Here is a 24,112-nt window from a genome sequence, read left to right as displayed (position 1 = left end):
GCTCACTTCACACTATCAAACGTTTATATACCAATAATCCAATTGCCTCACATATCCAATCAGAAATAGAGATTCTAAATAATAATAAGATCACTGTTGACTTTATGTTTGTTCCATCACATTCAGGAAAACAAGGAAATGAAGAAGCAGATGAACTATCCCGCTTAGCATCTTTCAGCCAGGACTCTATTCTTATTAATGAGGTTTCTTCAGATGACTTCAAGTCAGAAATAAAATATAAAGTATTAAGTGCGTGGCAAAATAAGTGGAGTACATCACAAAATAAACTCAAGAAAATCAAAAAATTAGTGAAACCGTGGCTCCAACAAACAGCGAATAAATACGACTAAGTGAGAATAACACGTTTGCGACTAGGATACAGTAACTTTACACATAAACACCTTTTTACGCGAACTGTGCCTCCAATGTGTGAAAATTGTCAAGCAAACCTCTCCGTGAAGCATATACTAACTCAGTGCAAAACATATGAAGCAGCAAGGAATAAGCACCCAAATCCCAAATAATTTAAAAGAAGCCTTAGGAAAAAACATAAACATTAAAAACACAATCATCATCATCATTGGTGCTACAGCCCTATAAAAGAGCCTCGACCTTCCCAAGTCTATTACGCCAGTCAGTTCTATCCATTGACAACTATTGCCAGTTTGCTGCGCCTATTTGTCTACCATCCTCATCCACAACATCCCTCCATCTGAGTTTTGGTCTACCCCTTTTTCTACTTCTCACAGGTTGTGACATAAGGATTCTTCTAGGAGGGTTGTTCTGCTGTGATCTTGCCAGATGTCCTGCCCATCTTAATCTTCCTATTTTTATAAAGGATACTACGTCTTTACCACCAAATATATGTTTATATCTGTGATATATCTCGTAGTTGTACCTCCTTCTCCACACACCATTTTCACAGATGCCACCAAATATTCTTCTCAGGATCCTTCGTTCAAATATAAGCTGGAGATTTTCATCTGCCTTGGAAATGGTCCATGCCTCCGACCCATATGTCAACACTGGTTGTATAAGGGTTTTGTATATGGTTATTTTTGTTTTTTGGCTTAAGTTAATTAAAAACATAATAAGTTATCTTAAAGACTCAGGACTGTATCAATTATTATAATTTTTTCTAACTTTACCTATATTATATTTTTAGGTCGCTTATAACTCTTGTGGTTACAGCGTAAATAAATATTAAAAAAAGGTATAGATATTAGTGAATTACGCATTTATTATAAAACCAAGCATCTTCAAAAAGACTGAATGAGATTTTGGTTTTTGTTTCTAATTAAAACTTTTCGTATACTAATCGTGTTAAATAAATAATTGACCTATATGTTTGTAAACATATAAAACAAATTATAAAACTTTTTGAGAATGAATCGGGTTAAATAAACATAACAAACTTTCATTCACAAACTTTTATAGCTTTTATTGCATTTATTGAGTTAAATTACAGTTTGAGATTTTTTGAAAAGACTTCAAAACAGGTGACATTCAGAAAGACTTTAGTTAATTTAAAACGACGATAAAAAAATATTAATTTAAATGGTTTCTGCATTTGAAGTAAATAAGTTAAATAGGTTTACAATGTGACCTGAATAAACACAAAAGTGTCAAGTATTAAAGATTTTTGAAAAGGGAAATAGTTTTCGAGCACAGGGGAAAACTATTATAGGAGATTTTAGGAAAATAAGATTTTTGTGTCACTTGTTGGGTAAGAATTTGCAAAAATGTTAAGAGTTCATAGCTACTTCAGTTTGTAATACTAATCATATTCTATAAAAAGTCAATCAGATAAAACATAGAAAATAATTAAGAACATATACGTTATTTGCTTCACTACCATATAGGATCATTTACCTGATTATATATGATGGCTAATCTAGTATTTATTAATCAGTGCAAAAATTATTTTTGTCAGAAACAATGTACTAAGTCGTATAATAAGTAACAATAAAACACTAAAAACTTTGTTTTCAAAACTTCCACAAAATTTATTTTAACCTCTTATCACTACAGCTGTTTCGGCTGATTGCATTTCCCAAGTGATCTATTTTTGGCATGCGTTTTTACACTTTATAGTTTCTAATAAAATAGGTTGAGGAGGGGAGAACTGTTTGTCTCAAGTTGGTCATTCAGAATTATATCTGTGTTTTTTAATTGGTTGATTTCCATAGATTCTAACAAAGATAGCTTAAGGCATTTATTTTGAATATAAAGAATCTTAAATTCGTCATTAAAAGAATGATTATGATCTAAAACGTGAAGTGCGTATGTAGAATCTGTTGTTCTGTTATTGAAAGCCCTTTTATGTTCAGATATTCGTTTATTAAAATGTCTACCAGTTTAACCGATATGTAAGTTTTTGGGCATCGCCACATTTAAGTTTGTATACACCACTGTGTAAGTGTTTTTTATTTTGGCTCTTGTTCTGTTTAATATATTTGCCTAGATTGTTATTTGCTGTGAAAGCTGGTGTTATTCCTTTCTTTTTTATGTGTTTGGCTATTTTTGTTGATATTTTTCCTGTATATGTAATCGAGCAGAAGGTACTGGGTTTTTTCTCTAATGGTGGAAATACTAATTTCAGGACTTTCTTGTCTAGTTTTTGATTTAACATTTTATTAATTGTTTGTTCGTTATATCCATTGTTTACTGCTATTTGCTTAATGACTAATAAACACTTATACAGTGGTGTGTACAAATTTAAATGTGGCGACTGCCCAAAAACTTACATCGGTCAAACTGGTAGAAATTTTAATAATCGAATAGCAGAACATAAAAGGGCTTTCAATAATAGAAAAACATATGCTACATACGCACTTCACCTTCTAGATCATAATCATTTTTTTAATGACAAATTTCTTCACATTCAAAATAAAGGTCTTAAGCTATCTTTGTTAGAATCTACGGAAATAAACAAATTAAAAAACACAGATATAACTCTGAATGACCAACTTGAGACAAACAGTTCTCCCTTCCTCAACCTATTTCATTAAAGACTATAAAGTGTAAACACTTGCCAAAAATAGATCACTTGACAGAGGCAATCTGCCGAAACAGCTATAGTGATAAGATTTTATAATAAATTTTGTGGAGGTATTAAAAAAAAAGTTTTCAGTGTTTTATTGTTACATAAAATGAATTTCCACCAAGTAACGGTCGAATCCATCAGTTATTTTATTTATTTAAATACTATAGTTTATCTAAAAATGTTTGTTAAGACTGGCATATATTTTTAAATATACGTACTGTACATTATGGTTGTTTAGTTACGTTCGATAAAAAAAAATAAAATTTCTTATTTTGATTGAGATATGTATTTTTAGCAAATAAAATCGTTTATGATAATAAAATTACTTAAATTGAAATTTTGGTTATGTTTTTATAATTTTAAGGTTAAGTCACGTAGAATTTTTCGAAGTTCCTCCCTAAGAAATGTACGTGAAATATTATTAAACAGAGCCAAAATTGAACTTTACACTTACCGCATTGACTGCTGTCATGTCCTTCGAAGCGGGTTCAGAGTCGGCTACATTATCACTCTGGAACAAATGTAAAAGTTAGCATAAAACATTTATTTTCCTACTTTATTTAATATTTATTTACAACATTTAAAATAGTAGTAAATATTAATAATAAATAAATAATAATAGTAACAAAACACGTTGGTGGCGCAGTGATAAGAACGTCAATTTATTCTGATGAAATATCAGGGAAATCCTTGGTCATCGCTGGAAAATATACACGGACGCAGATTATAATAATTGTGACCAACTCCTAGTACTAAACGTCCCACTTTATCCTTAAAAGAAGAGCCCCAAGCAAAATCATGTCTCCTAACCCCTCAAAAATTAATGAATTCCAACAAAACTTGGAAAAAAATCTTTCTTTAGGTCAAGTTAATAGAAATCATGAAAATACTTGAATCTATCTTGAAGATAAATCTCAATAAGACAAAAAGAACTATATGACAGCGGTTTCACAAATTTTAAGCCATGAACAACTGGTATCACTTGGACTGTGATTAAAAGCAGAAAATAACATTAAACTGGGAAGGCAACTCAGTAAAGACAAAGCGGGTTATATCTCCCAAATATGCAGAGAAATATAAAAACATGGTAGTCGGAGTAGGAATGAATCGAGAGATTTATTTTAATAGGTCAAAATCCTTACCACAGATTTCCAAATACGAAAATCGTGCCGAAACTATTGTAGCGATTTATATAGAAATAACGCGACTCTAGCAGAAAATATATGACCCTCTAACTATTCTAGAGAACCTATTATCTTGCTCACTTAACTAAAAGATGCAATTAAAGTGCAAAAGACAAATAAATCTCAAGGTATTGTCACACTAACAAGAGAAATGCTGCAGTCACTAAGTGACATAGGATTACAGAGTACACTTGGGCAAATCCTTAAGCTGAGACAGCTCTTTGAAAAGTCAAGAAAATATTAGCCACTCATAATAATATGTTGACTACCATAAAGCTACTGTGTTACCTGGATAAAGCTTTGGTTCATTTTAATATAGATAAACCGATACAACTGGTGGCCCTTATTAAAAATCTGTAGCAGTTTAATATGACAACAGTATAACTAGATTAGGATTCTCAAGACCAATTTAGAGCATAGAGAGGGGCTAGACAAAGATGCGTTTTGTCAAAACTCATCTTTGTGTCATGAGGATGGCTTTAGAAAAATGGATCCATGGAGTAATGATCTCTAGTAGAAAAATCTCCAATTTAGTTTAAAACTTGTTGGCAACACTAAACTTTTATAGCAGCAAATTAACCAGAAATGTTAGATCTCTTAAGAAGAGTTTAGTTGCAAAGCATTAAACTTAGTCTTATAATTAAAAAAAAACAAGACGAAAATAATGGTAATAGACAAATTCAACACTATTCAGCTGAGTAACCACTTGAGGATACCGTGGACATACACGGTCACCAATGAAAATGTACGGAGGATGAACACAACCGCGGATTTGATAAACATCGTAAAAGGCCGTAAGCTGCAGTACTTGGGACATATAATGAGAAATCAAGACAGATACGAGCTACTCCAATGCATTTTGCAAGGTAAAATTGAAGGAAAAAGGACCCCAGGATAAAGAAGAATATTCTGGCTTGCTAACCTGAGAGCATGGTATAAAAAGACCTCAACACAGACATTCCGTATAGCAACCAACAAAGTCATCATAGCCAAAATGATCGCCAACGTTCGGAACGGAGAGGCACCCTAAGAAGAAGAACCACTTGAGGAAATACCAGATAGTAAAGAGCTTTATGTATCTTGAATCTAGTATTACTAACCATGGCAACTGCTAAGCAGCAATTTAAAAATTTATTATTACAGCAAAACGTGTTATGAGTCGCTGAACGAAATTTTGAAAATCGGTCTCTCAAAAAATCAAGATGAGATTATTGAATGCCTCCTCCTAAACGCCAAAAAATTAATTTTATTGAGATGTAGCAATGGAGAAAAATGTTACGCATACCTTGGAAAGCTCATCGTATAAGCGTTTTCATTCTTATCCAACTTGACATATAAAGGCTGTCTACAACATGTCTGTAGCAAATTCTATAGTTTTTGATTGTGTGAATTGTCGAGTTGATGATAAGTTAAAGAAATTTTTTTGTTTCTGTAGACGTTTCGAAGAGAAGCCCAAAAGGACCACTTATTCGGCACAACCGAACAAATCACAATCCTCAAAATGTAAAAACAACAAGAGACGAGAGAGAGACTAGTTCGAGAGGCCGTGGTCATTGGTTTTCTAGTTTTATTTTATGGTTTTATATTTTTTTAGGTTTTTGTATTTTTTGATTTTCTATTTTATATGTTTATTTTTTATGAAGAAGGCCAAGTTACATTTAACGGTTTATCACCTATTCATGCAGTTACTAAATTATGACAGTGTCCAAGTGTGTTAGGAATGGCTCTTTTCAGCTTTTTGGGCAAGTGCAGGCTAATGCCTACGATATTTTATATGGGTATTTTTAAGAATGTTTAAGTACTCATCAGAACATTCGCTGCCTGCTATGTTTAAAATTTTGGCAAACAGGAATGGAACTTGGCTTTTTGGGATTCTAGTGAGTAGATACCTGTCAATTCCGAAAATATAATTGGTTATTATAAATACGAATTCAGACCAAATATAGCCACTACAGACAACATATTCATACTTAGAACAATACAAGAGATAGCTTATGAATACGACATAGAATTATATAATATGTAAATACACTTTAAACAAGCTTTTGATAGTGTGAAAAGAGACAAAACGCTGAAACACCTCCGAAATCTAGGTAAACCAACCAAATATATCAGCCTCATAAAAATGACGTTGCAGGGTTCAAAAGCTGCAGTTAGAGTAGATGGAGAACTGTCTCCCTTGTTTGACATCAACATGGGGATGAGACAGGGAGATGCACTTTCAACCATGCTGTTTAACCTACTTCTTGGAGCAGTCATCAGAAAAACCAATATAACCGGCCATATGACCACCAAAACAGTACAAATTGCTGCATATGCAGACCATGTCGCCATTATCAGTAAAAGTAAGATACGATTAATAGCAATGTTTAAGGAAATTGATCTTGAAGCACAAAAAAGAGGGCTTAAAATAAATGAAACCAAAACTAAGTACATGACCATCAAAACAACACCTGAGAATGAAAATAATATAGCAATAGATAACTATACTATTGAACGTTTGGATGCCTCCACACAGAAATATTTCCAGTAGAAATCGTACATACTGTGCTAATAAAATAGTGATGACATCGAAATTATTAGACAAAAGAACCAAAATGACTATATTATACAGAACTTTGCTTAGACCCGCAGGAACCTATGGTTGTGAAACCTGGGTAATGACGAAAAAAGAGGAATCCCAACTCAGAACATTCGAGAGAAAGATACCGAGAAAAGTATACGGCCCGGTGAAAGAGGAAGACGGAGAAACGACGAGGTTAATGAACTGAAGAAAGGGTATAACATTGTAAGATTTGTGAAAAGTCAAAGACTGTCGTGGCTGGGACATGTTCAGCGATAAGAAGATATGAAAGCGACCCAAGCCCAGGACTAGATGGTTGGATGACGTAGAAGACGACCTGAAAACCATGAATATAAGACAATAGAGGAGAAGGGCCCAAGAGAGATCTAAATGGAAGGACATAGCCAGACAGGGTTATGATGCCAAAAAGAGAAGAAGAACTTAAGTGTGTGTCCTCGTCGGTGACAGGTTTTTTTGAGAACCTTCTTTGCTCTATTCTTTGAGCTATTTATGGTGGAGAGAACGTATCTCTTAATATCGTATTAAGGTTGAGTATCCTATCATGAATGAAATCGATGTTTATAATACGGTAGATTGGCGCTAAAGGGAAGTTTTGGCTTTAACTCATGATTCTCTTTAGAATTTTTCTCTCTGTTGCCATGACTTGGTTGTGTTGACGTTTGTTCAGTAGAGTGTAAACTTTAGCAATATATTTAATGATAGGTCTTATATAAATTTTGTAAGTGTATAGGAGAGTGACTTAGCTAGTATTCCCAAATTTTGAACACAGTGCTTTTAGGAGTCTGGCTTTGTTTCTTACTTATCCTGTCGAGAGTGTTTCTAAGGTCAGTGTTCCAGTTGAGTGTCTTTGTAAATTCGAGACCCAAGTAGGACACTGACGGTCTGAAATCAAGCCTTTTTCCATTGGACATTATTTGCTTTCTTTGTTCTTGCACGTGACGGGAGAATTTGAGATCTTAAACAGAATTAACTGCGTTTTTGCTGAATTTAATGTCACTCTCCGTCGTTCTCCATCCAGTATCACAATCGATTCCTTATACAATTTATGTGTATAAGCCAGTAACATACATGTACAAATACAATTTTCTTATTCGATTTTATTTTTTATCCAAATTTAAGCCTAATCTTTTCTCTGAATTTATTTAAATACGACACTTTTCTAGTTTGAAGTGCGCACCAATTTCATTCAAGAAAACGTTTTATTATCTAATTTGAAAGTGGTTTTCAGGTTTAAACAAATAATTTTAAATCATTTATGTATAACAGATGATTTAGCTTTTCTTAGTAAACAACTTCATAAATGTTGCCAACCCTGTTAATTTAGTTATACACATCAATAACTAATCCCTATCTGCGAGAAAGTAATTAAATGAAGTTTAATTTTCCTGTTTACCCTACTGATTAAAATGAGGTATCATCATAAACGTAGGTATCGGTTCCGCGGATGTAACTGATACGAAACACTGATAAATACAAAACTGTTTGGTATCTGGGACAAGCATTTACCCCCACTAAACATGGATTTATTTTCAAATTTACCAACTCTAACCAGTGTGTTATAAAAAAGGTAAAGGAAACAAAAATAAAATGATTATGAAAGTGGTTATTTTATTAATTTATTTTAGTTATTATATATTACAGCTGAAACACTATTCTCTTGTAAAGATAAGACTACCAAAGAGAATTGAAATATTATTATAAAAATAATACCTCAATCAACCATGGGAGCTTATCGTCTATACTTCGCCCAGCTCAGTATCTCAAGTATGAGTTCGTCTTATCTTAAACTAGGAATCAAACCTGAACCTCCAGCTAATAGCAAATAAAACAAATTTTAACTAATCATATTTATTAAAAACAGGAACCAATCAATGCTTAACAATGAATATAGTGAGGGTGATACTGATAAATATAGTGAGGCAACAATGGCATCAATGGGCTGCTTGTGTGTTCTTCCAATTAGACGGTTAGCTCCTCCTGTGAGCTGCATTTATATCATGTAAGTGACTCACAATTAAATGGTTAGGTCCTCCAATGGTCAATAAATTTTCATAATACGGCCAAAAAAATCTGGATATGGCCAATAAAACCAAGAGAATATTGCAGACCATAAAATGAAGCTTATTTTAATTCTTACCTTCTTTTATAAATTTCAATTATAAACCAAAAATAATCCCACCATTAAAGGTGATTGACAGAAAGAAGGAAGGGACTGCATGAAGTTAGCACAGATGTCATAGGATGTTCCTATATGATGGAATTAGCTTTTCTGTCATTAAAAAACAAAATACTTAGTCTACCGGACAGAGAGAGAGAGAAGGCAAATATTTATTCTACCGGAGAGAAAAAAAAAAGAAAAGAAAGACAGAGGCCGCTCTACTTTTTGAAGAAAAAATAGTAAGAAAGAAACTAAAATTAATGAATTAATAAAGAGACTAAAATAAAGTAATTATTTAAATATAAATTAATAAAGATAACGTTTATAACGTTGCACTTTATTAATTTTTTTCTTAATTTATGTATTTTTGGTTTGTTTTGGAAATACCTTAAAGCTCTGCCTCAAAAAAGTTAAGATCAGCAAAAGTATTTGTTTATTTCTTTTGTGGGAGTATGGAGAAAAACGCCTCAGGCGAGTGATGCGAGGCTTTTTGGTGCCTTATTCTAATGTCTACTTATCTACAATCTAAAAGCTTTTATTCAGTGTAGAGCATAGTAGCTGTCTGCCGCAGGGCACACAATGCCAAAGTCCGAAGCAAGTACAAATACGTCTAACATTTCAAATCGCATTATTTCTTATCGACACATTATATGAAAAACATTGTAATTCACTTTTGTTTAGTATAGATGAGAGCGATTTAAAAAAAATCCACAACATTTTATTTTTTTATTTCGTCAGTTTTCCATATTTTATAACTTTTTCTCAGCTTTTCACTTTCACGTACCGCATTATTGTTAAAATTACAGGTACTAATTGAGGTCGAGTTACAATATCAAGTTTTTAAAAATTTTTATATGAAGATCATTGTAAGTGGTTTATACAATGATATTTCAATAAAGTATATTTCTTTGAGTAGGTGCATATAAATGGTAACTAATAAGTAGACTTAGGCAAATACGCAAATTGCATATTTTGCATATAATGCATAAAAAATGCAAAAATGTCCAATTTTGCATATTTTTATAAAAGTGAGCATAAAGTTCATATAATTTGAAAATTTGGTGTTAACTATGTATTTTTATATTCAAACTTACAGATAGCATGAAAATGCAAATATTTAATTTTGTTTTATAATCACTTGGTATTCAAATTCTTGATATAGTAACTAATAAAAGACAGCGGCTTATAGTTTTGTCACGTTTTGTCCTGGAATTAAGGGTTTGTGTTTGCCAGTTTATGTCTCTAGGTAAAAATTTTTATTTTGACGGTCAGTTTCACTTGGTTTCACTTTTGTTGTAAAATTGGAGGCGTAAACAATGTGTATTTTTAATTGTGAATAATTATTGAGCTTTGAAAATGCCGAAAATAAGCAATGTTTCAACTTGGATAAAACCTTACAAAGAGCTATCTATCTATGGATATGGATAAAGTTTATTGCTCATGTTGTGGCAAAACTGTAAGTACAGTGCACAGATTCTAAATGTGCCGGTGGGAGATGGCTTCTATGCCCTGTATTATAGTCGATGTATGAGAGAAAATTTTCAAAATATTGAAATAACAAATAATAATATAAAATTTGTTATTTCAGAAAACTTTTTCTCTCATACACCAACTATAATACAACGCATAGAAGCCATCTCCCACCGACATGTTTAGAATCTGTGCACTGTACATACGTATTATTTTTTATTTTATTTTAAAAATTTACACGGTGGTACAAACAAAGATTTTAAAATTGGAGATTATGTTTAAGAAAAGTACCGACACAACGCTAGTTCGCAATAAATCGATGTATTTTTTCTTTTTTCAAGCATTTTTTAAACTCCTTGCGATAAAAAATAGGATACCTATATAAAATTCAAATCAATCAATAGTCTACTGAAAGGTCGTTAACATCTTAATAACTAAAACTAACTCATAACATCGTTACATCAATATACCAAAAGTATTATTCTAGAATAATCCAAAGTAGTCCCACCTCTAATTCGCCTACGTGACCGGTTGTTCTCTCTCGCACTCGATACATCGCGAAAGTTCTCGAAGCGTTTTCGAGATGCAACCGTTACATGGGCCATGCCGAAAGCATATTCGTAACAATATATATTGGACTTAATTAGGTGCTTTTAATTTATGCTCACAGTATTTTTTCTTTAAATGTAAACAGAAAAGACCAAGAGCCTCTTGTAAATATTTGGGGGTTCTTCTTTCTTGTACATACATTTCTTGACATTTTCCAGATTACTACACCGATTTTGATTTGATTTCATTTAAATATTTTAATTGTTATGCAAAAACGGTTCATTTTTAGTTTATTTCTACAATGTTAGATTTTAAAAATGGGTACAACTATAGAATATTTATATTCTTTTTTAGATTTTATCTGAAAAAAAATTTCAAATAGATCAGCATGTCAGAACCGCGAAACATTTAACTAAAAAAGTAAAAACCACATCCGGTGAAAAATATCAACCTTCAGTGTCCAAGTGCTTTCAGTCAGTTCCAAAAAACAAACCAAACAAGAAATTTTTAACAAAGACTTGTGTCGTGTATTAGTATCTTTTAATATACCGCTTTCAAAATTATCTAATGAAAACTTTCGGCTAAAAGCCGAAATAGGTAATAATTACTTTTACATATATGTGGACGAGACCACTGACTCATCAGGAAGATACATTGTGCACTTTTTGATTAGTGTACTTAGCGATGAAACCTTTCCAAAATCGTATTTAATTTCCTGTAAGCAAGTGGAAAAAACCAACGCTTTAACAATATCACGGTTTCTACAAGAAGCATTAGCAAACTTTTTTCTTCCTGCTGCTGTGCCTAATGATAAATTATTCCTTATTTTATCCGATGCCGCACCATATGTGGTGAAAGCAGGACAAAATTTAAAAATATTTTATCCAAACTTAATACATGTCACTTGTTTAGCGCATGGAATAAACAGAGTTGCGGAGGAAGTAAGAAAATAATTTCCACTAGTTAACAGTTTAATAGCGAGCGTCAAAAAGGTATTCCTGAAATCACCTGTAAGAATACAATGTTACAGAGATATGCTTCCTGCTGTTCCACTGCCACCGCAACCCATTTTAACACGTTGGGGAATATGGTTGGAAACAAGCTAATTTCTATGCTGATCATTTTGTTGATTAAAAAAAAATAATTAACCATTTTACGGATGATAGTTGCCAATCTTTATTGGAAGCTAAGCAAGCCTTTCAAAATAACATCCTCTAACAGCAACTGTCATTCATAAAATGAAATTATAGTTTTGTCCAAAAAACTATAACTCAATTAGAATCCTCAAAATTATCATTGTTAGAGAGTAGTTTTAATAAAAGAATTTGAGTCTTTGTGTCAAAACGTTAAAGGTACTATAGGAACGGAAATTTTTCAAAAATTTAAAGTAACCATGGAAAAACATAGTGGTTACCAGGTTCTTTCTGAAGTAGTTCAAGTACTAGCTGGGACATTTTCCGAACCACTTAATCTAGAACCATCTATTAGAGTAAATTTGAAAAATGCCCCAGTTACATCAGTCGATGTCGAAAGAAGTTTTTCTATTTACAAATATATGTATTCAGATAGAAGCTATAAGTTTTTATTAGAAAATTTTGAACATCATTTAATAATCTATTGTTACCACAATTCAAAATAATATTTATATGTTAAAATAATTGTATATGTTATGTATTTCTAATATTTAAGTATTTTGTAAATAAAAAAATATTGTAAATATTTTTTATTACATGCATATTTTCTAGATAAATATGCATATTTTGCATAAAACACTGCATATTTTTGCATAAAATACTGCATATTTATGCGCATATTTCATACGTTTTTATTTGCATATTTGCCTAAGTCTACTAATATCAAAATAATGAGTTTATTATTAGTTTTTTATTGATTTTATCTAAGAAGGAAAAGACAGTTAAGATTTGATTTCACATACAGGGCGCCTGTGCATCCGCTTATACGTATTTCGGCCTAATAGGCCTTTTCAGAGCGGCTTTCACAGTCACTCTGAACGTAAAAATAAATCTTTTCTGTCTTAGGAAGCAACTCTAACATGGCTTTGTATAGACGCAAATAGCGACATCTGATATTAAAATCCGTAAACTAATTTTCGAAACCAAATTCAGAATTTTGCTTTAATCTGAGCCTTCTAAGAATTGCAAGGCAAAACAGACGTTGATAAAGATGTTATTAGAGACATGGGGAATCTAAAAATTGCATTCCACAATATATCTCCTGAACTAAGCAAAATTCTTAGCGAATTGGTTTTTAGTACTCGTACAGAGTATATCGGAATAAAAAGGAAAAGACAGTTAAGATTTGATTTCACGTACAGGGCGCCTGTGCATTCGCTTATACGTATTTCGTCCTAATAAGCCTCTTCAGAACGGCTTTCACAGTCGTTTCACAAAGCGAAGTATTTCCTGGCTCAAAAATTTACGTACGTGGTTCAACACAACAACCACAAATCTTTTCAGATCAGCAGTTTGCAAAATACAGATTGCCATCAGGGTCGTCAACATCCGAAGTAAATAGGCAACATAAGAAGAAGAAGAAGGCATTGCCCAAAAATTATTAAATAAATTGACTTATTTAGATAATTTAGATACAGCGAGTATTCCCATTGGAAGAACTCATTTATGTATGTAGGTACCTATTGTTAATTCTAAAATATTAAGTATATATTCCATTAGAATGTGAAAATTGCGTGTACTCAACAGAAATTACTAACTTTCTATTAAGTGCAAATGCATGTTTCGGGACATAAGGAATTGAATACGTTTTCAAATAAAAGGGGAAATAGAATTTTGGTCTCGTGACTTATACCAATTTCAACAAACATGAAAAAGCGTCATTAAAATTGGTTTTAGTGTAGAAATTTCACTTTAATAGTAATGACTACGATATGTAACTATAAAATAAAGTCTCTAGAATTGTTTTAATATATTTTTGTTTCACTTTTTAAACCAACAAAACCTGGAATATTATAAGAAAGAAATTTATGCACTTAACATTTTGCAATAATAATAAAATTAGGGACTTACGAATAAAATGAAATTATGCCACAATGGGCAAACTAGAAAAACGTAAAAGCCAGAAAACCTGTTAGGAATTAGGCCATGATCAGAAAGCTTTAAACAACTTTTCCTGTTCCCGCTACAAGAAAAACACGCGTTTTCCTGGGAAGCAAAACGGGAAAACAAGCTCACTGAAATACTAATGAAACCCTCTATACGATAGTCTAATATATAATCTTTATAGAAGCATTTTTTAACATCTTTATAGTATTATATTTATAAAATACAAGTTTTATAAAGACCCAATTTACATTAAGTTGCTCACAGATCACTCTTTATCAGAACTAAAGCACAGAATAGACCTTAAATTGCCAATAAATACGATAAGAACTATTACTTTTAGCTGGATAATAGGATAGTATCTTCCTTACATTTGAAAAGAAAAATTCGGCCTTATCTCACTCGGTATATCTAAATGTGAAATCCAAATCTTGACCCAAGAATGAGATTATGAAGGTATGAGATTTCGCTTCAAAAATTATTGTTCTTAACACTTAAAATTTTGATCTATGTTAGGGATTTTATTTACTGGTTTTAAAAGAACAAATAAATATCATTTATATAAATATAAAAAAACAGGATATTATAGTAGTCCAAGCTTTTGTGTAGACACCACGCTTGAAACGTCCGCTGGTGATTTTAAATGTCTGTTACGGGCGCGAATCAATTTTTTTAATTAAATGTGTATAAACTCGATGGTAAAAATTCAATATATTTTAATTTTAGTGTCCTCTCCACAAAAATTAAAACGCATTTTGGTAGAATTAGTGGAGCTTTCGTGTTCAAATATTGCATTTTGCTGAAAACGTTATGTTTCATGTTATATTTGCTGAAAATGTTATATTATGTTTCGCGAAATCAATTTCTTAAATCAAATGTCTATAATCTCGATAATAAAAATTCAATATCTTTTAATTTTAGTATCCTGTCCACAAAAATCAAAAGTAGTGCAGCTTTCGACTGCAAATATTGCATTTTGCTGACAATGCAGTAAGTTTCTATAAAGCTGCTGAATAAATTAAAGTTACGGGATTTTTGTCATTTTTATCGATTATCATTAGATCAATATAATGTATCACTTTCACTGACTGGTCGCTGTAAAACTTGCATTGTTAGAGCCTAATTTTACGCTTTTATGTGCTCTTTAGAATAAAATAACGAAAACTTAAATACAATATTTGCCACCAACAGGACCAAAGGGGAGGTTATAACGTGTACGTTTAGAAGAAGAAAGATATGCTTTTCTTTTATTGTATTTAAGGTGTAACGATCTAAAAACCAGGGAAATAAGAAATGTTGTTACACATATTGTTGATGACCAGGGAGGTCGTGATCCTTCTGCTAACAAGTATAATAAAGAAACTATTCTAATCTTCAGAAAATGTACAAATTATACTGTGAAGAAAATTAATCACCTGTCTTAGACCTATCTATGAAAGAAAGTTCCATAAAATAAACATTTCATTTAAAAAACCTAAAGTAGATACGTGCCATAAATGAAATGTGCTGAAGCTGAGTAATAAACTCAAAGTTACTGAAAGTCAAGTTAATAAAACTAAAATAAAAGACGAGATAAATATTCATCACATTGCTGCAGACAATGCATATGTTATAAACAGTAACGATACAGAAAAAGCAAAATGAATAGTACTTTTAGATGCCTCACTTTTTACTTGCAGCATTGTCTCCCAACTCCATACGTAACTTCTTCTGTTACCTTCTAATGAAGACAGTTATGGACATAACCTAACTATTCATGAGAATGGAGAAGGAAGAGTAACATGTTACATGTGGCACGAAGGCAAAGGGGGAAGGGGAGGTAACAATACAGCTACATGTATTTATAAAGAATTATTATCACTACCACCATATGTTTCCAAAGTAGTCTTATACTTGGATACATGCGGTGGTCAGAACAAAAATTCACATGCTGCTATGATGTTTTTAGTAGCAATGCAAAATAACATTAATTTAGAAGTTATTGACCATAAATTCATGGTGAGTGGACACAGTCATATAAAGTGCGATATTGTTGATGGATTGATCAAAAAGAAAAAAAAAGGTTAAGTGTTCCAATTAGCCATCCGCACGACTGGTATCAGCTTGAGAGAAGTACAGGAAAAAAGAAGAAATTCAATGTTGTAGAACTTTACCTAATGCGTAAAAAAGATACAAGAGGAAATCCTTACAATTGGTTTGATGTGAACTGGTTTCGTTATACAAGAGAAAATGGAATTATTTTTTATAAAACATCACCTGATGAAAAAGAGGTATTTCTGACGCTAAGTGTAATACGTAGAGGACAAACTAATGCTAGGTTGGTACCCAGCAATTTGTATAAAAGCGCTCTTGCTATATCAACGCACAATAAAAAGGATATTTTGGATCTTCTTCCTCTAATAAGTCCAGTATTTCACGATTTTTATAAAAATTTAAAGACAACTGATGCTGCTGATGGGATTTCAGATGATGAAGATTCATCTGACACAGAGAAATACTTTTCTCCATTAAGGGACGTAGCCGTTGGTCTGCCGAAACCGTATTAACATTATTCCTATGTTTTTATATGTTTGTTTTTTAATAAATATTGCATAAAGATGTTTCATTTATTTATTTTTTAATAAACAACAGCTTTTTCGGGCTAAACAAAATAGTATAAGTCATCTGGTACGTGTGGTCCAAATAATATAAGTCAAATTTTTTTGGAATTTCCATTTATTTAAAAAAATAATATAAGTATACCTACTTTGTTTAAGATTAGTATTTACAAAGTAAAATAGGTATTCTGTGTACTACGATTTAGGAGATATGACAATTAATTAGCTTCAGAACAAAATTATTTATCGTTTTTTGCTTCTCCTGAAAAGTTGACTAAATTGACTTATACTTCTTTTACCGAGCACCCTAGATATTAAGATGTGTGTTAATTATTTGTGTTTTAAAATTGTTTCGTATTAATTAGAGAAGTCAAGTAATGAATAAATTTTGATTTTGTTTTTTGATTTATAAAAATTAAAATAAAAGGTCTTTGATTTGGACATAATTATATCTAATGTTTATTGATAATTAGTGGATGCTTGATTTGATGGATGAGTGATTTAAATTTTTTTGAATCGTGTATGGTAAAAATTTATATGATAATCGTAATCTTTAACAGTGATATATTTTAAAAATAAATAACCTTTGTTTATACGTTTATAATTGTTTGTCTATAAATTAATTTTCCTATTGTTTATCTTTTTCCTAAATGACAACTATCCTAAAGTACTTTGAAGCCACGTTTATTGTTTTTAAATAGTAAAAGAGTCCTAAGATATATTATTCAGTTTTTATTTGTTTTATAAAAATAAGCGTAAGTAGAGATCAGATTCTTATAAAGATAAAATCAAGTAAGTACATTTGAGCAAATCATAGCAATATTATATAAATATATTTATATGTATTTATTTGTATTTATAATTATGGCGAAAATCATTGACGGACATCAAGAAATGAAATAGCTTTAAATAGTTTATAAACAAGAGTATTTCCTCTTTTCCTTGTAATCTCCTGTATAACGCTTTTAACGAAGGGAGGCTGGCAAAATATATCAGAGCTAAATTCTTTTATTCCCCAAAATAGCGTACAACAATAAATCTATCCCAAGAGAAGTCTGTGGATCCTTAACGCCGTAAAATGTGGGGGAATCGTCAAACCACACAAATATTTTAACCGTCAAGGAAACGTAATTATCTTAAAACCCAGTCTCACCGAGATAGCACCAAAAAGAATAGAAAACTAATTAATTTCAGATTGAAAACCGTAAAACCCATACTATCGTTCCGTCAGCATTAAATCAAATCTTTCAGTTCTTGGGGTTTTCACCTAGATCTCCTCAATAGCGTTGGCTTCTAGAAAATAAATCGACCCTACCGAAACTACCAGGGCTGGTCGTATAAGTTTTATTGCCCTGTTTTTTATGTGGACAATATTTATTTGTGCTTGTTTACAATTCTGTTTGTTGACGGAAAACCCCTAAAATTTGTATTTTCTGACATAAACAAAACAGATTTTTTATTAAGATGAAAGGGTAGATGTCTTCGTGTAACGAAAAATTTTAAAATATTATTTAATGACTTCTAAATACGTTTTTACAATTAATGTTTTTTATATGGTATTGTTCTAATATTATCAGCTTGATTATTAAATGGATTCCATAAATGTTTAACTCGTTTCTCATAATTTATGTCCCTCTCATGGAGGTTAAATCTACGCTGCAAATCTTTTTCTACACGTGCTGTCTCCAATGTAGGTTGGCAAAATCACTCTGAAATTTCATCTAAGGTATGTGCAGGTAATATGGCCACCTTAAAAACTTTTGTCCGTATTTGTGGCCAAATATAATTTTTTTAAAAAGTAACTGTTATTACAGTTACATGGGTTATCTAAATATATATTTATTGTATAATTTTTCAAAAATTGATAAAACTATGATATTTATGACTTAATTAAAAAAATACTGGTATTGGCCATATTACCAACATGGTGTCGCTAATATGGCCACTCTACAGAAAGTAAATTTTTATATCTAATAACGAAGCTTAACACAAAATAGAATAAAATAGTTTTAGATTTTTTAACAGTTTTATTACATGTTAAGCAAATACAGTAGAGAAACTTAATATTGTCTTATTTTTCACAATCAGGGCATAAGAACGTATCAATTTTGTCTTTAGCTGTGAGACCCATGCACTCTTCGTGGATATAAGTGCTACATACGCTACACAGTCTCATATCTACCATCCTGACTTCCTTGTATAATTTGCAAAACCAAGATTCTTGTTTTTTTGTTCCCTTTTTCTTAGCAGGCAAGGTCTTAAATTTGTTTTTTGGATTGGGTAATTTTCGTAGCATTGACGAGACTCTTTTACCATCTGTAGTATGCGTATTGGCTTCAATATTTTCTGAATCACTTTTTCCAATACATCTACTGAATAAATCTTTAGTAACAACTTGGGCTCGACTGTTGATAACTGGTTTTCTAGGCTTTTTGTTATCGTTCTTTATTGCTGCATTTTCAGGTGTTTCGAGCATAATTGTGAATGAAGTATTTTGGATGTTTGAGAAATCACTGTGATCGTCTTCTGAATCAATAACTTCATCACTGCTAGAATCATGCAAACTAAAGGATAAGTCAGAGTTGCTACTATCAGTGTCTAGAAATGGTTTCTCCGGGCGATTCTTCGGTTGAAAATCCGAAGTAGAGGGACGACAAGAGTTACTACTATCAGTGACCAGACATACTTTTTTTGAGTTATTTTTTGGTTGTAATCCCAAAGTAGAATGACAACGGTAATATTTTTGTTGAATGCCCAAAGTTGATGGCATGGATAAATCATCTGCTTTATTACAAGCGTTAGTTTCTGATAATGTGACATTCTCTTTATCTTCCTGATGTTGGTATGTGATAGTACGAGGGGCAAACGCTATCTCTGGGATAGCTTCTGGGTTGAACGGATAAATTCCCGTTGAAGAAAACCCCGATTTTATATTAGATGGTGTCATTGTTTTGTCCCAAACTGTAGAAAAAATTGCCCCAAATCTCTGTTTGGTAATAACACGATCGCTATGAATAGAATAATATTTCATAACTTCATCATCCCAGTAATATTCAAAGGCTCTAAATACAGCTTTGTCCATTGGTTGGAGCTCGTGAGTAGTATTACTAGGTAAACAGTATCGAGTAATTTTGTATCTTTTGGCAGTTTCTACAATACTGTGATCCAAATGGCATCTTGCACCATCAAATATGATACATACATGGACCAGCAACCTTAAATTTTAAAAAGTGTTGAAGCCAAACTGAAAACGTTTTAATATTCATGCTACCTTTTGCAGTCATTTGAACAACAGCACCTGGAGGTAGTGAGTCCACCCATTCTGGCTTACTACGTTTACCCTTAAAAAGTATCATTGGAGGGATTGCTGTACCGAGAGCATTACCACAAGAAACAATGTTAACACTTTCTCCATGTTAGTTTGCAACAACATGTACTCTCTAGCCCCTTTTTGCGCCAAAACTTTCTGCTGGTGGTGAAGTGTTAACCTGCAACCTTTCTCGTCTACATTATATATCCGTTCGGGCTTATCAAGTATGTCCATTTTTCTTAAAATACCTTCCAGCTTAGTAAAATGATCTTTTACAATAAATTTATTAAGCTTTTGTGCCCTAGCCGGATTTAAGTTTTGTGCTTTCCTAGGTCTGATTTGAGGATTGCGCTTCATAAAACTACGTAGCCAATAACGACCAGCTATTCATTTGCTTTCTTGAAAAGGATTTGGGATATTATTGAGTTCTGTAAACCGATATACACACTTACAAAGTACCCTTGCAGTAAGTGGATATCCAATTTGCGAAACACGGATAATACGTTGAACTAATTCTGCTTCTTGGGCATTTGTAAGTATAGTCTTTCGCCCTAGACAAGACTTTACTTGTTTTCCCTCTTCTAAATATCGTCGAAGTGTCCGCCTTGGGATGTGATATGTACGACTAGCTGTGTTAACTGCGGTCCCATTTTCCACCGCTCTTAAAGCTGCTGCCAAATTTTCTTCCGTCCGGTTGCCTCGTAGGCCCCTGCGCTGATACTGGGGCATTTTTTATTTCTGTAATAAAAGAAATAATATCAATACAGCAAACAAAATATGCATTGTAGAGTAATATAGCCATGTAAGATAAATATGGCCATGGCCATATAACCCTACTTTTCACCTGGCCATATTACTCAACACTGTATTTTGATATTTGGTTTAAGAAAAAATGTATTAAATCAAAATTTATACAATAAAATAAGAACATGTACATGATTTTGAAGGTATACGAAACATGTAAGTACAATTAATATATTAAAAACTTACCTATTAGATTCAGTTAAGATTTTTTTTTAATTAAGAAATTAATAACCAGCTTCTGCAATGACGAGTTTTCACAACAATGGTGTATGGTTCTGACTTATAGAGAATGTGGCACCATCTGTTTAACAATTTTGGCACTAAATGTGTATTACTATGCTAATATCAAGAGTTCTACCGTTTAAACATAAAAATAGTAAGAAATTTGTTGGATGGCCATATTACTGTACATGGCCATATTACCTACACCTACCTTATATTTTGGGCTTCTTTTGTTAACCATCCTAAAAGCACATTTTTTGTGGCACGTAATACCAATAGAGTCAATAGTGACCAAGCTTTCGATCAAACAGTGAAGTAATATTTGTAAAAAATAGTTGTGTAATACACAAAATTTATTAAATAAAATTTAAAGATTTAAAATTGTTAACATTTTTAGTAAATCATAATAAAGAATTATTGTTTTGCAATTTTTTTGTTGTACATTCAAGGCAAGTAGTTATGTGATGATCCTTACAAACAAATCGATTGCACTTCTGATATCTTCGGGAAAATTTTCTGTCCAAATTTCTGGGGCATTTTCAACATCTACCACAGTTTTATTCTCCGGGTTTTTGCGGATGACCTTGTGATGTAGAAGCTTCATCTGCACGTGTTTCAGTAGCTACTAACTCTTTTCCTATTTCCTTAAAAAAATTGTGCCATTTGTAACCTTTTTTTGTTTTCTAATCTTTATTTAGATGACACCATATACTATAGAAGTTCAATTCGCTTATGTCTATCATATTATAAAAGTCTAGGATGAAGGTGTATATTATTCTCTCTAGGTGGTAATAAAAATATCCCATATTTCGCGTATATGCACAAAATTATCGTCTTGCTGTCTTTCTTTTCATGTTTTCTTTTTATCAAACCTAACATAGTTTATTCGATATTTAAAACGCTGACTACTAATACAGGCTTGATTAAATTACTGTCAAACAGACATTTCATGAATAGATGACTGTCTTTATTTGCTGCAGACATTATCAAAATTGCCAATTAAGGTTTTAGCTCATTTATACTCATATCAGAAATATTTACACAACTGGCCTAATTTTCAGATTGTCTTGTAATTTCAGTATATGAGTATAAGTAAGTACGACATAATATATCGCCTGAAAATTTTTTATAAAACAATTTAAATCTTTTTTATTAATTCTATGGAAGTGTATAACAAACAACACACCGGACCTGCAGTAGAGAAATAAATGGACCTTTCTTAAACTAGAACGATTCGATAGGAAGCCCGACTTGAATGCCAAATATTGTTTTGGAGAACAATGAGTGTGGAAAAAGGCAACCATATTCGTTTTCGTAATGGTGTGGTCAATTGTGCAGCCAAACTTTTAGGAAACTGGTAACTTTGATATTAGGTTGTATTTATAAACCAAACTTAAATTTTAATTATAGCGTATTATGGTGAAGTTGTAGATGTAGCAAAGGCTTTCTTTATTTAATAAACAAAATTAAGGTATATTTTTATTACTCGTAAATTTTGCATGACCTTCCTCCGTTGTAGTGTATATCCTACATCCTCTATTAAATATATATATATATATATATATATATCTATATATATATATATATATATATATATATATATATATATATATATATATATATTAAAACTTTGGACATTTGGCCTCATGGTAAAGACACATTAGATCCCTTGCTCTTCCACCTGAATGAAATACATCCCAGTATTCAATTCACGATAGAAGTTGAGTCTGAAGCGTCTTTGCCATTTCTTTATGTTCTTATTCAGAAACACCCACCTTACTGTTTTTCCTATTCCGTGTACCAAAAACCCACCGATTTAAACCGTTATCTCAATGCCCAGTCACATCATTACCCCGTCCAACTCATTTCAGTTATTAACACTCTTGTTTTCCGTTCTATAAGACTTAGCGACAACAATTACAGATCATCCGAAAAGAATTCAATAAGATAAACACTCTTAAAAACGGCTACCACAAAATCCAAATAAATAGGAGCATTCAAAAACATCTAAACCCCATTCCATCCTTAGATATGGAATATCCTCTAAAAAGAAACCTTGCCTCGTGATCAATCTAAAATCTTGTTACCTTTTATTAAAGATCTCACTCACAAGATTAGTAGAATTCTTAACTAAAATCCATCTTCACTACTCATTCCATGTTATCCAATCTCATCAGATCCATAAATGGTGTCTATGAGATACCTTTTTCCAGTTGCCCACGTACATACATAGGACACACAAACCGACGAATCCATAACCTTATTTACGAAAATTCTATACCTGTAAAACATTTCGATACTTCTTTAGCCCTAGCCCAACATCATATTCAGATAGGTTACAAACCATCGCTTCTATTCGTTCCTTAAAATCAATATTTATTCGTGAAGCCATCGAAATTGAAAAACGCCCTATCAGCTTGAACACGTACGATGAATGCTAAAAGATTGCAGGCAACATGTCAACCGCTGCTTTAGCGACCCCCGACAGTTTTCGCGCATACCGCTCCCGCGTATACTGAGAATACAAAAGCTGTTACACAGGGTAAGACCGCCAAGAAAAGAAACAGGACCAGAAGAGCCTTCCAAAGGACTAGAAGACTGGAATTCAAGATCTACGGAGACGAACTATACGAAGAAATAAGGACAAGACTCAGAATCATCACCGAAGACAAATGGCACAACAACAACAGGAAAGCAGAAGAGAACCACGGAAACGTGTGGAAGAAGTTAAAATCTAATAAGAGGACAAAACAGAAGATGCCACCCATATTCTACGAGGAAGGAACACACTACGAAACTCAACAAAAGTTGCTAAAATTATTAGAAGCTAAAAGGAAATAAACCACTAGAGACGGAAGACATCCACAATATCGACTTTAAGGAACTATCAAAGAAAATGATAATGCAACTACACTACATTTTCAGATTTTGCCTAGAAAAAGCTCACTTTTGGAATAACTGGAAACATGCAAAAATCATTCCTCTACTAAAACCAAGGAAGGACGGAAGAAAACGAGAAAACTACAGGCCATTATCCCTCCTAGAGTCAATAGGAAAAGTAGAAAAGTATTGTAGAAGATCATCTACAGAGGACTGATGAAGCATGCAGAA

At 32.2% G+C, this 24,112-nt stretch overlaps 1 protein-coding gene across 3 annotated transcripts in view; it reads right to left on the bottom strand.

Moving 5' to 3' along the window:
* LOC140442020 (uncharacterized) overlaps nt 1–24,112 on the bottom strand; it is a 1,060,727-nt gene that overhangs the window by 800,582 nt on the left and 236,033 nt on the right. For all 3 annotated transcript variants that reach the window (XM_072533056.1, XM_072533055.1, XM_072533057.1), the window contains one exon: nt 3,501–3,557. In XM_072533056.1, the coding sequence (XP_072389157.1) occupies nt 3,501–3,518 (18 nt within the window). In that variant the 5' untranslated portion in view covers nt 3,519–3,557. The remainder of the gene's footprint in view (nt 1–3,500; nt 3,558–24,112) is intronic.

This window comes from Diabrotica undecimpunctata, chromosome 5, assembly GCF_040954645.1.
Source record: "Diabrotica undecimpunctata isolate CICGRU chromosome 5, icDiaUnde3, whole genome shotgun sequence".
In the NCBI taxonomy this organism is placed as follows: Eukaryota; Metazoa; Arthropoda; class Insecta; order Coleoptera; family Chrysomelidae; genus Diabrotica; species Diabrotica undecimpunctata.
Note: the sequence above shows the minus strand (reverse complement) of the source record. Positions and strands in the feature narration are given on the sequence as shown.